This window comes from Gymnoscopelus braueri (genome assembly GCF_963280865.1).
Source record: "Gymnoscopelus braueri genome assembly, chromosome: 13".
Taxonomy (NCBI): Eukaryota; Metazoa; Chordata; class Actinopteri; order Myctophiformes; family Myctophidae; genus Gymnoscopelus; species Gymnoscopelus braueri.
Window position 1 is genome coordinate 39,283,587 of NC_137615.1, and position 14,473 is coordinate 39,298,059.

Genomic DNA, 14,473 nt, shown 5'->3' on the forward strand with positions numbered 1-14,473 from the left:
TTGTTATCAACACAATCGGTGGTTTATTGAAAAAAGTGACGTTGAGTGCCAGAGAACTCACCGTTTGTAACGCCACGCTGTTTACAGCTGCAGACTCCACGACGAGCACCCGGTTGTAAACAATCAGGGTCCCCACACATTTTTAGCAATGAATTTCCAAAACTTTTCCAAAACTTTTCCAGAATATTTAGCCCAATTTCCAGGCCTATATAACAATCATTCAGCGCAATAATGTGTCTCTTACTCTTATGTACAATGCCCAAAGATAGACAGTGTAGCAAAAATAAAGCATAGAATATAGAATAGTACAATTTCATTCAAAATTAGGGCATAGCTCACTGGAAGACTCATTATGGCATCCGTATGACTTATTTTATTTAAATAATATATGCCATCACACAGCCCGTTCGGCGAAAAACTACTTATGTTACATATTTCGTGTAATGTTATACATGTTCATGAAAATGTTTTGTATTAACAAAATCAATAGCCAAAAACAATGCATAGCCAAATATTTTTCCAGGACCCTTGATAAATTCCAGGACCTTTGATCAATTCCCAAACTTTTCCAGTACTGGATTTTTTTTTTTTTAATTTCAAAATATGTCCAGGAATTTCATGACCGTGGGGACCCTGAACAATATATGCGCGCACGATGGTGGATGGTCCTGGCTAACGCCCGGAACAATAACATCTCTCACACGAGTCACCACGGCGGAGTGATCTCGGATCGAACGGGACTCGTTTTCCCCACTGTAAAAAGTTAAGGAAATATGGAGGTTTTTTTGCAAGGAGATAGAATGGGAGCGGTTGGGAGGCAGGTTTTTTGGCACGGTGATCCATCTGTCCCTTCCTTCTCAGAGTCACCGTGGGTGATTCCAAAGCTGCGCTAGCCCCCCCCCCCTTGTGGAAAAAAAAAACAAAAAAAACAAAAAGATTGATAACACGTTTTTTACCGTGTTCGGCACCCGATGCGCTAATTGTTGTTTTTAAATTATTATAAATATGTTGGATTCATTTTAATGCGTATGTTCAGACATTTAACCACTTAAACCCTCAATACTTGGTAAACCTGACCGTTGGCTCTGTACTTGGTCTTTTTCCCCCTCTACACCAAGCCTTTCTGCCGAAAATATAATACAAGCTCACAAGCTCCTATCACACAAAGATTTGGCGGCCCCCCTGTCCATAACTCTGAGGGTCCCGGACCCCCTGTTGTCCCGGACCCCTTGTTGACCCCCCAGAAATGAGAGTGCGGAGCGATAACATCATAAAAAAGTGGAACTTCTCTGATTGGCTACAACTAAACACTGATCGTAGATGGAACTCGAGACACTGAACCACAAGGAGAGACGGAGAGGTGAGAAAAGAACAAGAAGAGAAATGATAGAAATGGAATGAATGAAAACTCTCCTGGAAAGCTGGGAGCCTAGAGTCCGTTATTATCAATCTAATATTCTATATATCGTCGCTGTTTGGCCTCGGTTCCAATTAATCCAATGAGTTATATTATTTAGTCACAAGTTCTTGTTAATACTTTTCATTGGTTCAATATCCATTAACACATAGACCGCCGGGCCCGTAGTTCTACGGGCCGTTAAATCCAACGGTTAAGCGCCGATCCCGTAGCCTACGGGCTGCGGTGCTTTTTCCTTTTTTTCAATTTTCTAGGGGGACGATTTTCAGTGTAACACCACTGGAAGTCGACCGGAAGTGCGATCCCGTTTTTTGTTTCCCGTCCGCCTCCATTCTAAGTCGTACACAAAAAGCCCTGTAAAACCATGTAGTTTTTCATCCTCGCATTTCCCATGTTAACATAAGCGGTCAGAACTCAAACATGGCGGCTCCGTTTGACACGCGGTCTCGACGAGTAGACACCAGAACATGTGCACGTTGTTTACAAACAGTGGATCACGCAATCTAAAGGATTTTAACGGGGCCTATGGCGACCTGAAAAAAACAAAAAACAACAATAAAACCTTGGCACTGGTGAGTACATTATGAGATTAGCCCTTGGCGGTGGATGTGTTAAGCCCATATAGACTTAACCAATTCCATTTTTAGAATGTTTCATTCAGAATGTTTAAAAATAGCAAAAATAAATTGAAGATCTACATTGGGAGCTTGTAGATTGGCAATTTTCTGGTCCTTTTGTAAAACATTCAAGTATAAGGAGTAAGGGGCATTCATTTACACCAAAAAGAAGCAATCGACCCAAAACATAAACGTTTCTGCCCGGCGACAGCAGCGACATGCAGCAGAGCCGAGTGGAAGAAGGGCCCTATACTTTTGGCAGCTGTCTTGTTAAAGGACTGGTATACCGCCTGCTCATGTGCAGAGGCCGTCAACATCCCCGGGATTCCTAAAAGGTCACGTCACAAATCTTTACATGGGCAGGCTCCAAAGAAGAAAAAATAAGAAAAAGCCGGGGTTCTAATATAGCAGCGTTGCCTTCCATGCAGATCTGGGACGCCAATCTATGACGTCAGTCACCTTACTGTATGACCTCGATACCACGATGACGTCATACAGTAGTTCAATCCGGGGAACACATCTCCGTCATTTTAGATTTCTTTGACTATTCAAAAATAGCAGATCTACAAGCTCGTAGTGCGGCACTGTAGATCTGCTATTTTTGAAAAATCGAGAAAATGTGTGCAAATCTTTGCATATATATATTTTTAAAGGGAACATTTGTCAAATATTTTGTTCCAGGGACCCCCAGAAGCAAAGATTTGAGTTACCAATGTTCGCTTTAAAAATATATATATTCAAAAGATTTGCACACATTTTCACGATTTTTCTAAGATAGATTCAAAAATAGCAGATCTACAAGCTCATAGCGCGGCACTAGATCTGCTATTTTTGAATAGCCAAAGAAATCTAAAAATGACAGAGATGCGTCACCGGATTGAATGGGTTAAAGTGAAGGGAATTGGGACAGTAAATGCCTCGGCCTATGGGTAGCGTGCATAAGACATTTGGTGCTGGTCAGTCCAGTGGTTTGCGAGATTAACAGACAAGACACACACACACACACACACACAGACCCTCTCGTAGACGGCCCGCCTCCCGAGGAGCCACAGGGAAATAATAATAATTATTATAAATGTACGTATACTGTATGTATATGTTATGTATGTATATATTGTATATATATACACATCGAGGAAGAGAGAGAGAACAGAAGGTGACAAAAAAAAAGAGGGACATCGGGGAGAGAGTGAGCAGGGCTGGGGGGGGGGGCGGGACAAAGAGGTCTTCATTGTTTTTCTCCAGATTACGGAATGGGATGATGGTATAATAAACTGCTAATGGGGGAACAAATCGCGTTGTGTTTCGGCTTACATAACCACTGACGGACTAATGATACAAAATGTCTCCCTGGCGTACGTGGACACCAGACCAGCCAAATGACTCTCTCTCCCCCCTTTTTCCTCCCCTCTCTCTCTCCTCCCCTCTCAGAAAACAGTTTGCTGTATGCGGGGGGAGAAAAAAAAGAAAAAGAAAATCTGATACAGCCAAGCCAAGCCGAGTCTTACCGTTTGCCAATGAGCCCAGACGATTCATGTGGCCACATACCAAAGTCTACAGCTGCAGCCATGCTAGCTCCATCTTCATTTACCCCTAATCTTTACAAATATTAAATTAAAGAAGATTCATGAACTTTATGCACTATGCTTATCAATCAACTCTAATCAATTAACCAATCAGTTGACCTGTCTACGCCTACGAATTAACCAATCCAGAAGGTGTGAGAGAGAGAGAGAGAGAGAGAGAGAGAGAGAGAGAGAGAGATAGGGAGAGAGAGAGAGACAAGGTGCGAGAGGGAAGTGTGTGTGTGTGTGTGTGTGTGTGTGTGTGTGTGTGTGTGTGTGTGTGTGTGTGTGTGTGTGTGTGTGTGTGTGTGTGTGTGTGTGTGCGTGTGTGTGTGTGTAGCGAGAGGGAGAGAGAGAGAGAGAGAGAGAGAGAGAAGGTGAGAGAAAGAAAGGATGGAAGGAGTGTGTGTGTGTGTGTGTGTGTGTGTGTGTGTGTGTGTGTGTGTGTGTGTGTGTGTGTGTGTGTGTGTGTGCGTGCGTGCGTGCGTGCGTGCGTGCGCACATGCATGTGTGCGTGTGAGAGAGAGCAGAGAGGGAGTGAGAAGGGAAGGTGGGGGGGGCAGAAAGAGAGGGCTCCGTGATGGCAGCCCATCTGCTGATGTGCGTCAGCTCTTGACAGCTCTGGTACAATCTAGAGAAGATGATGTACTTCTCACAGCATGACTCAATCAATGCCAAGGACAGAAGAATATCCTCCTCCTCAACACAGCTTCAGCCACTCAACTAAACTACGGCTACTGATCACAGCGCTGCATGGTTGGTACTTTGTGTAAAGGCCTCTTCTCGATTATTACTAGGCCTACTTAGCCTAGTCAAGAATAGAAACACTTAAGAGTTTTGGCCAGCTTTGGAACAGAAGGAACCCAAACTACTGTGCTTAGCCCTTGTCCACCTAGGAGCCATTTGTGTATCAGCTTGCTGTAGTGCTTTACTAACAACAGAAATGTGTTGTCCAAGCAGCTTGGACAACTTACTGAACGGTAGAGAGAGAGTGAGTTAGCCACGTGTCGATATGCTGCTGTCTGTTGGGGTTCCGGGCACGAAAACCGCAACATGACCGCAATGCGTCCGAAACGAACCACCCGGTCGGCCAAATCGTCCGGCCAGCAATTCAGTAGCTGGCTAACATGGAAAAAACACTGAGGGAGAGAGTGTGAGAGACAGAAAGAGAGAGAGAGAGAGAGAGAGAGAGAGAGAGAGAGAGAGAGAGAGAGAGAGAGAGAGAATTGGACACAATGGACCTAGCCAACGATCTGCCAAGCTCTGACAGAATCCAGCTGAACAGACAACCTCTAGCCCCATGCAGCCAGTGTTGCCAGATTCTATGAGAGAAACGAGCAACCAGGTCTAGGAAAACCAGCCCAAAAAGAAGCGACTATGGGCCACATGAGCACTTTAACATATACATCAGCTATTTATAGCAGATCTACAAGCAGATCTACAAGCTCACAACGCGTCGCGATGCGACGCGTTGTGAGCTTGTAGATCGGCTATTTTCAAATCAAATCTTGCGTGGAAATTATAATGGGCAGACCTGGCAACCCGGCATGCAGCACTCTCTTGCTAGCGTAAGAAGCCTGAAACCTACTAGCTGCATGTTCGACGTCCCACAACAATGTGCTCCTGTCCCCAACTGTATTGATGGCTGATGCTAGCTGTGCATAGCGAGACGGCGAACATGACAGCCAGTCATATAAATTTTACATCGCGTTCAGGGTCTGCGCGGGGAGGGGCTGGGCGCACATAGGAAGCCGTGACACAACTTGGCATGCCGAGGGGGTTATGTATACATTCGAACCTTCAGGACGGTTTATGGTCTAGTGCCACATGTTTCTCCGACGTAACCCTAATCCACTACATCAGCCACCCAAGCGCAGGGGCTTTTCAGGGGCTGTCTGGGCCCTGTATCGCATGTTGGACTCCGCTTTGGAGGCAACTGACGTGCAATCAGAGCCCTGCGGGCCTGCTGTGCCAAGAAGGAGCGCGGTAAATTGTCAGCTGACGAAAGAGTGGAAAGTGCGCAGTTGGGTTTGGTCCGCTGAGGGCTTTAGCCGACAGGAAAGCGCCGGCGTTTTCCCCTCCACGGGCCATAATGGATTCTCCCCGCCAATGAAACACTATTCCGGCTGCAGGCGGGTCCCGCCAGCCACCTGAGAGCCTTTCCCACAGGCCTCCCAACCAACCACCGCCCTCCATCTCAAACTCCATCTCTGCCCAGCCCAGAGCAGACCCGTACGGATTAGCCTTTTTTTCAGAAGTTCTGGAACGGGCGGAGGGATAGAGGACAGGGGGGGGGGGGGGGTGGACATGGGGTGTGGAGACACAACGGCGAGGAAAAGGAGATGGCACAAAAACTGGAAGGATGGCGCATACACACACACACACACACACACACACACACACACAGAGACAGACACAGCTCCCACACTCTGTCTCTCTGCAGTGTTGTGTTTGTGTCATCCCCTCAGATGAACAGAGACCCTCTCAGAGGGGTCCGTGGAGAATCGTTGCCTCTTGGGTAACATAATCCCGCCCCCGCCCATATCTGAACACACTGCACTTTACTGACAACTGAGCGCGTTGTCATGGCTACTGACAACAACAACACAACACACACACAGACACCAGGCGCCCCCCCCCCCCCCCCGTACCCACCCATCTGTGTGCCCCCGGCACCCTCTCCCCCCACTGCAGCTTCTGTGCCCACGTAGCCCTCCCTTTCTCTCCCTCTCTCTCTCCCTCTCTCTCTCTCTCTCTCTCACTGTCTCTCTGTAGACTCAACCAGATCCCAGTGCAGGCAACACTGGCACGCAGTGGCCGCCGGGGCAAAGTGCTCAAAGGCAACAATGGGTTATTCATGAGGCTTATCGTTTTTTTTGACTAACATGTTGTGCACGTTATGGCATGTGGGTGCCCGGCCACGCCCCCCGAGTGGTGTCCGAAGTGCACGTTCGCGTGCGATGTCAGTGGGATTTTAGAAAATGCCTCGTTACCTCCTCTCGTTGTCGTCCAGGTGAGCGAACAGCACGTTCTTGGAGATGGCCTTGGCCAAGGCCGTCATGGTCTTGTAGTCTTTTGGGATCACCTGTGGGACACAAGGCAGTGGTCTCAGTACAAGACATGGACTACAACAACGACAGCAACGAGCTCATCGCAATAGGCTCTATGCACAGCAGCCATATTGGAAAGAAATTGGGCCTCTTCCTTACTTCCTTCACAGGTGTTACCAATTATTCTAATGAAGGCTCTGTTCCATTTACTGTAGCACTGTGGTTCTCAAACCTTTTAATTTCAAGGACCCTGATAACTCTGAGAGAGTACATTTGTACACTCTCAAGAGTTACACACTTGAGAGACCCACTGGTGTAGCAGAGTGTTTCCAGTGAGCCAACGTGCACAATATCAGCACCCTGACTCTGTTTGACCAGAATGGAACAGAGCCTGCATTAGCATCATTGGCAACACCTGTGAAGGAAGTAAGAAGAGGCCCAATTTCTTTCCAATATGGCTGCTGTGCATTGAGCCTATTATATGTAGAACAATTAATCGTCAAGTAAAACGTTGTGAGCGTGACAGCCCCGACGCTGCGCAGGTGCAGGGAACACATGCAACCACCGACACAAACACACGTGAGACTCAAAACTTCAAAACGCTGACTAAACAAGAGTCAATGAAAGAGCAATGTATTGGCAGCCTCTGAAAGGACCAACCCACACGTGTGCCTGTGTATTTTTGGGAAAAGCCCATCTGTTGGTTGGTTGACAGCTCGACATGTACTGTACCACTAGCTCCACTAAAGTTCACAAGAGGCCTGGATTCATTCAGAAAACATGCATTTTTTTAAGTTCATGTACAAGGCCTTGTGGTCTGTGTGTGTGTGTGTGTGTGTGTGTGTGTGTGTAGGGAATGGCTAAAGTGTGCTGCCACTACAAAGCCTCCGAGGCCTGTATTTATGGAACAGCACAGCAGAAAACTAAAGCTCCTTTAGTGTGGGGAATGGAAAGAGAGAGCGAGAGAGAGAGAGACATCACATAAAGAGAAAGTTGGATATTTAGTGGTGACATGGGTAGATGGAGTCAATTGTGTCAGTGTGTGTGTGTGTGTGTGTGTGTGTGTGTGTGTGTGTGTGTGTGTGTGTGTGTGTGTGTGTGTGTGTGTGTGTGTGTGTGTGTGTGTGTGTGTGTGAGTCCGTGCGTGTGTTGTCTTTAAGGGCAGTGAGCTATAATTAAGGATAAAGCAACAGATGTCTTGCTATACAAAGACAACCATGCATGCAGCACAGAGCGACACACACAAACACACACACACACAAACTACTACAAATTTTCAAAAATAGCAGATCTACAAGCTCATAGCGCGGCACTCGGGCCAAAGTATAAAGGTTAAAGTGGTTAAAATTATTGTGCTGCTATATTAACACATTTTGCTGGGGACCCCCTGGAACCCCCCCAAGGACCCCTGGGGGTCCCCGGACCCCACTTTGAGAACCAACGTGCTAGTCAGCTACTGCTGCCGTGCTGCTTCCGCGTGAGATGAAATGACAATCCTGTAGTGTGTGGTGCCATTATGTTTTAATTGTGTAGTGTGTGCATGTTTAAGATAATCTGAAAGAGAATCTTATAAGATCATCCTGTAGTGTGTGATGCTACCAGATGTCAAAATCGATTTTATAAATCCTTTATGTGTGATCCGGCTTAAGGCTCTTTGAGTGAAATTGAAAGTGGGGGATCCAATCAAAGTTGATCATCGCCTGTGTTCTGTACCATCCATCCAGCCATCTTCAACAGCTTATCGTAAAGTGGGGTCGCAGAGGTAGCATTGCCTGCAGGGGGCGCCAGACTTTCCCTGGCAACAACGTTAGCCAGCTCTAACTGGGGGATCCTGAGGCGTTCCCACCTAGGCCAGCGTGGAGATAGATTCCTTCCACGTGGTCTGTGACCATTCATTTTTCCAGAGGTAAGCAACAACCTCTGCGAAGGTCCTCCAAAACATATTTTTTCACTCACGTGTCAAGTCACTTTCGTCATAATCTCTCAAGAACAGATTCTGCACTGCGTTGGAATCTGTCGGGGGGGTTCGTCATAACAAGTGCGCATGGGCGTGCCTTCAGATCAGGAAGCGGGCCGCGCTTTACCCAATCAAATGTAGTGGGCGGGATTCACGTGTCCGTCGATCTTTCCCCCTCGAAACAAACCGAAACTAATTTAACAATAACGTCCGCGGAGCAGACAAAACCACGGAAAGATATTCACATTTTAACTTACTCTTTCATCATAGAAACAAGTGGGCTTATAACCAAAACGATCGATGTTCTCTGGGAGAAGTGGTGTTAGTGTTCCGTGTAGAAATATTGTTAGTGGGAATGAAAACATAGTCGCACCAACCGGAAGTGACGCGTTGAAGGCATACAAAACACCGGTTTCCTTTGCGCTCTGGCTCTACGTTTTCTTCCGCCCAGAGCCAACAGACATAGAACAAACAGCAGAGGGCGCTGTTTTTCATTTTCAGTTGGCGATGGGTTCCCAGATTGCTTTCGTCATGCGTCGCACCGTTCAGGAGATGCCAGCCAATCTCCTGAGAAAACCCATTTCAGACACATGTATCCGCGGGTCATGCCCCAGTTTCATGACCATAGGTGAGAGCAGGAACTAAGACTGACGGTAGACCGAGAGCTTTGCCTTCTGGCTCAACTCTCTTTTCGTCACAATGGTGCGGTACAGCAAACGGAGAGCTGCTCCCACTGCTGCGATTCTCTGGCTTATCTCCCGCTCCGTCCTCCCCTCACTCAAGATGCAAGACCCTGAGGTACTTGAACTCCTTCACTTGGGTTATAATGGGAGTGGGCAATGCACTAGTTTCCTGCTCTGAACCATGGCCTCAGATTTAGAGGTGCTTTACTGTACCAAGAAACCAAAATGGAATGAAATTCATGATAATTTTCGGTCTCAATTCGCAACGTCAGTAATTGCTCCCTTGCTGTCATGATGAATGCGTTTTATGCGATCTTTGGCAACATCTAACATCCCCCTGATTTGTCATGCCTCTTTCGCTTGTCCTTACCATTCATTTATCCATTTGTAACTCAGAGAGTATACAACTGTAACCAAATGGATAATAATAATAATAATAATAATAATAATAACTTGGATTTATATAGTGCCTTTCAGAAACCCAAGGACACTTTACAGTACACAAAATAAACAAATGAATTGCCAAAAGCCTGAGTAAATAAGTGTCTCTTCAGTGCGGACTTGAAGGAGTCCAGTGCTGGCATCTGGCAAATCTCCATTGGGAGAGAGTTCCAGAGGTCAGGGGCTGCCACGCTGAAAGCTCTATCACCAAGGGTCCGCCTGTTGCTATGAGGGGTGGTGAGAAGCCCCAAGTCGGAAGACCTCAGGTCCCGCTCTGGGATGTAATCGTCGAGGAGGTCCGAGAGGTACCCTGGGGCTAGGGCATGGAGAGCTTTATAGGTGAGGAAGAGTAGTTTGTATGTGATGCATGGACCATTTGGTTACACTCTCAAGAGTTAATTAATTAATGAATCAATCAATTGATGGGTCTCAGGCCATTGCTGATTTTGGCTCCACAACATTTAAGGAAAATGTTAGAACATCAGGGCTTCGGTGCTCGGGAAAGCGTGCATGAGAGAGTGTGTGTGTGTGTGTGTGTGTGTGTGTGTGTGTGTGTGTGTGTGTGTGTGTGTGTGTGTGTGTGTGTCAATGGCTAGAGGTAATCCCCTCTTCCTCTGAAGAGGTAATGTGGTTTTACATTACGTTCTAATTCACTCCTCATTCACATTTGTCATGGCGGCCCGCAGAGCATGAATTAATCTGTTATTTTTTCTCTCTCTCTTATGCCATTCACGTGTATGTGTGGTTGTGTGTCAGGCCCTGACATTGCCTAAGTCTTTGATGTGGAACAAAGGAACCAGAGGGTGTGGTTGCTCCCCTACCATCCGAGGTTGAAACCTCTGGAACAGACAGACACCTGGGCCAGAAAAAACACACACACACACACACACACACACACACACACACACACACACACACACACACACACACACACACACACACACACACACACACACACACACACACACACACACACACACACACACACACACACACACACACACACACACACACACACACACACACACACACACACAGGGAGTTCATGCCGTTATGTCATTACCCAGCAATTAATGCCATGTCACGTTAATCACAATCTGACGAGGGCAGGAACAATCTAAGGAGTATGTGTGTGTGTGTGTGTGTGTGTGTGTGTGTGTGTGTGTGTGTGTGTGTGTGCGTGCGTGTGTGTGCGTGTGTGCGTGAGTCTGTGCATGTGTGAGCCTGTATCTCCGAAGCCTACAGTATACCTGTTGGCAAAGGTGCACTCTTTCTTATCCAGCTGTATTTTATCCAGTGGTGGAAAAAGTACTCGAACGTTTTACTTAAGTAAAAGTATCAATACTGCAATGTAGAAGTACTCTGTTACAAGTAAAAGTCCGGAATTAAACATTTACTTGAGTAAAAGTACAAGTATTGGTATCAAAATGTACTTAAAGTACAAAAGTAAGACTACTCATTGGGCAGAATGTCCTATTTCAAGTTTTCAAATGTATAAAAATCTATTGAAAATAGCAGATCTACAAGCTCACAATGCGTGGCATCGCGACGCATTGTGAGTTTGTAGATCGGCTATTTTCAAATGGTCAAAATATGTATAGGGCTGAAGTGGTTAATGTATGTTTTGTGATAATAATCCGAATCTACAAAGTAACTAGTAACTAAAGTTTTCAAAAAAAAATTGTGAAGTAAACGTACAATATTTGGATCCGAGATGTAGTGGAGTAGAAGTCAAAGTATTGGAAATTGGAAATACTCAAGTAAAGTACAAATACCTCAAAACTGTACTTAAGTACAGTACTTAAGTAAATGTAACTTAGTTACTTTCCACCACTGATTTTGTTACAGTGAAGAGCTGGAGGGAGTCAATGACAGAGTAGACTGAAAGAACGAGCCCAATCGATGATCTTGAAGGGCGGATCCAAACCCAGGCGCAGGATTCCAGCGCCGCTTCCTATTGCTTCACCAATCTATGTCCCCGCCCCGCCTCCCCTCCCCTCCCCCGCCCCCCGGCCTGTGCACGGAGCACGCTGACGTCACCAAATTTAGAGCGACGCCCCTCTGCACTCTGATTGGTTAGGAGATAACAAGGTCCTAAGACCAGCGTTCCTGCAAGGTTCTCCCAGCCTTTTTTTCTTTTGAAAAAAAAAAGAAGGCATGGGTTTCCGAGGCTAATGACAGAGAGACAAGATGACTGATACTGGCCTCTGCTGTGGACCAACTCAAAGTCACCTTAGGAGATAAACGACTGAGAGAGAGACGGTGTGCCTCGGCAGCAGACACAGCGTGCTGCATACTGTATCTCCTGTTTGCAGCCCTGTGAACGTGAAGGCTGCGTTATGAGCTACAAGGCAGATTCATTCGTACGTGATAGAACGACATAGTTGCTAGCTGAAGGAACAAACCAAAACGGCTGTGTGTAAGCGTGTATTTTGGTGTTTCCAGAAGTCCTTTCTGTTTTTATCATAAGCTGGGCCTGGGGGTCATCCTTTAAAAAGGTAGGATAAGTGTTAAAATATGTGTTAAATAGCTCTATATTCTGATAGTACTCGTTGATATAGAGTTTGTTCAGTAACAGGGGTCTCACCGTCTCTCCAGCTCTTTTTTGGGGCGGGAACCCCTATTTGTAACTATACCTTTCAGGACGGGAACCCCTTTTGGGGTTGCTGTTGCTATGTACAGTATATAGCAACATACATTTGTAGTAATTTTTGAATAAATATTTGTTTTTCAGAAAACTTAGGTCAGGATTTAGAAGGCGTTTTTAGAATCGGCCTCATGTCTAAATGGGTTAATAAACTGAAACTAACTACATTTTCATTGTATCCAATCAGGAGAGAGAACTCACACTACCCTGGATCCAGACCATAGACCCCGCCCACTCGCTGAGTGGACTGCACCTAGCTTCAGTCTGATAATCAGGCTAAACTCACACATGATACAGCTTCAGTCTGATAATCAGGCTACACTCACACCTGATACAGCTTCAGTCTGATAATCAGGCTAAACTCACACATGATACAGCTTCAGTCTGATAATCAGGCTACACTCACACATGATACAGCTTCAGTCTGATAATCAGGCTAAACTCACACCTGATACAGCTTCAGTCTGATAATCAGGCTACACTCACACATGATACAGCTTCAGTCTGATAATCAGGCTACACTCACACCTGATACAGCTTCAGTCTGATAATCAGGCTAAACTCACACATGATACAGGATAAACAAGTGAAATTGCCTACTGGGCAAAGGTTCAAGGAATGCAGGCCCCTCTGGTTTTGCAATACCTGTTGTACCCGTCTGTCTGTCTGTCTGTCTGTCTGTCTGTCTGTCTGTCCCTTTTATGCAGATATCTCTATCTATCTGTCGGTGTCCCTTTTATACCCATAATGGGGATCTCTATATCTGTCTGTCTGTCTGTCTATCTGTCCGTCTGTGTCCCTTTTCTGCCCATATATGGAGTTCTATGTCTACTATGATGTCATATTGCTGACATTTGGGTAAACCATATTGGGAGATTTTGAGGATTTATATTTTTGGAGAACCACAGATCCAACTGACTTTCCACTCTTTGAATTGATCGGTTCTCCAGATATGTGTGGGGGGGGGGGGACAGACGGACGGCCAGACAGACAGACTGACGGAGGGACACGCACACAGAGATTCCGTGAATTTATAGATAGATTATTGGATCTAGTTGGATTCATTTGATAAACGTCTTCTGAGCGACTTCCCTTTGCCCTAAACGACCTCTCAGTGTGTATCATGTGAATCTCTGTGTCATGGGCAGTGGTGGAAAAAAGTACTCAAATGTTTTACTTAAGTAAAAGTATCAATACTGCAATGTAGAAGTACTCTGTTACAAGTAAAAGTCCGGAATTAAAAATTGACTTGAGTAAAAGTACAAAAGTATTGGTATCACAATGTACTTAAAAGTACCAAAAGTAAAAGTACTAAAATGTTTGAAAATAGCAGATCTACAAGCTCACAACGCGTCGCTATGCTACGCGTTGTGAGATTGTAGATCGGCTATTTTCAAATAGCCTAGGTATAAAATAAAGCTAAAGTTGTATAATGTAAAAATGTATATCTGCAAAGTAACTCGTAACTAAAGTTTTCAAATAATTGTAGTGGAGTAAAAGTTAAAGTATAGACAATTGGAAATACTCTGGTAAAGTAAAAGTACCTCTAAATTGTACTTAAGTACAGTACTTGAGTAAATGTACTTTAGTTACTTTACACCACTGGTCATGGGTAAGGCTTTCTCTATATCAGAGAATATTGGAAATCTATACCCCGGTAAATGTGACATTTGAAAACACATAAAACCTCAACGTTGGGTGATCAGTACCATTCTGATCGCAGACGTATAAGCAGTGTGCTGCCATTCAATCGACTGAAGCAGTTCAAGTATCTGCAAACGCCATGATGCTTCATTTCCTGTGAGCATAAATGTCCCGCATTAACCTCCTCAGGGAGTCATCAATAGGCCCATTCCAGGGGTTTTCCTGGCTCAGAATGGGCCTTTGGGGGGTGACTGCTAAGTCCGTACATTTTTTACGCAGTAAATCAGTAAACTCTGATCCACAATGTTTCAAATACTGATAACCTGTCTTACAGTGGTGGAAAGTAACTAATTACATTTACTTAAGTACTGTACTTAAGTACAATTTTGAGGTATTTGTACTTTACTTGAGTATTTCCAATTTCCAATACTTTTACTTCTACTCCACTACAT

The 14,473-nt window shown here is 45.3% G+C and overlaps 1 protein-coding gene across 1 annotated transcript in view; it reads right to left on the bottom strand.

The window, feature by feature from the left end:
- Positions 1-14,473, bottom strand: part of LOC308098459 (cAMP-dependent protein kinase type I-beta regulatory subunit-like) — a 131,955-nt gene that overhangs the window by 84,918 nt on the left and 32,564 nt on the right. Inside the window, 1 exon segment of the mRNA XM_080446817.1 lies at positions 6,593-6,684. Within this exon segment, the coding sequence (XP_080302943.1) occupies positions 6,593-6,684 (92 nt within the window).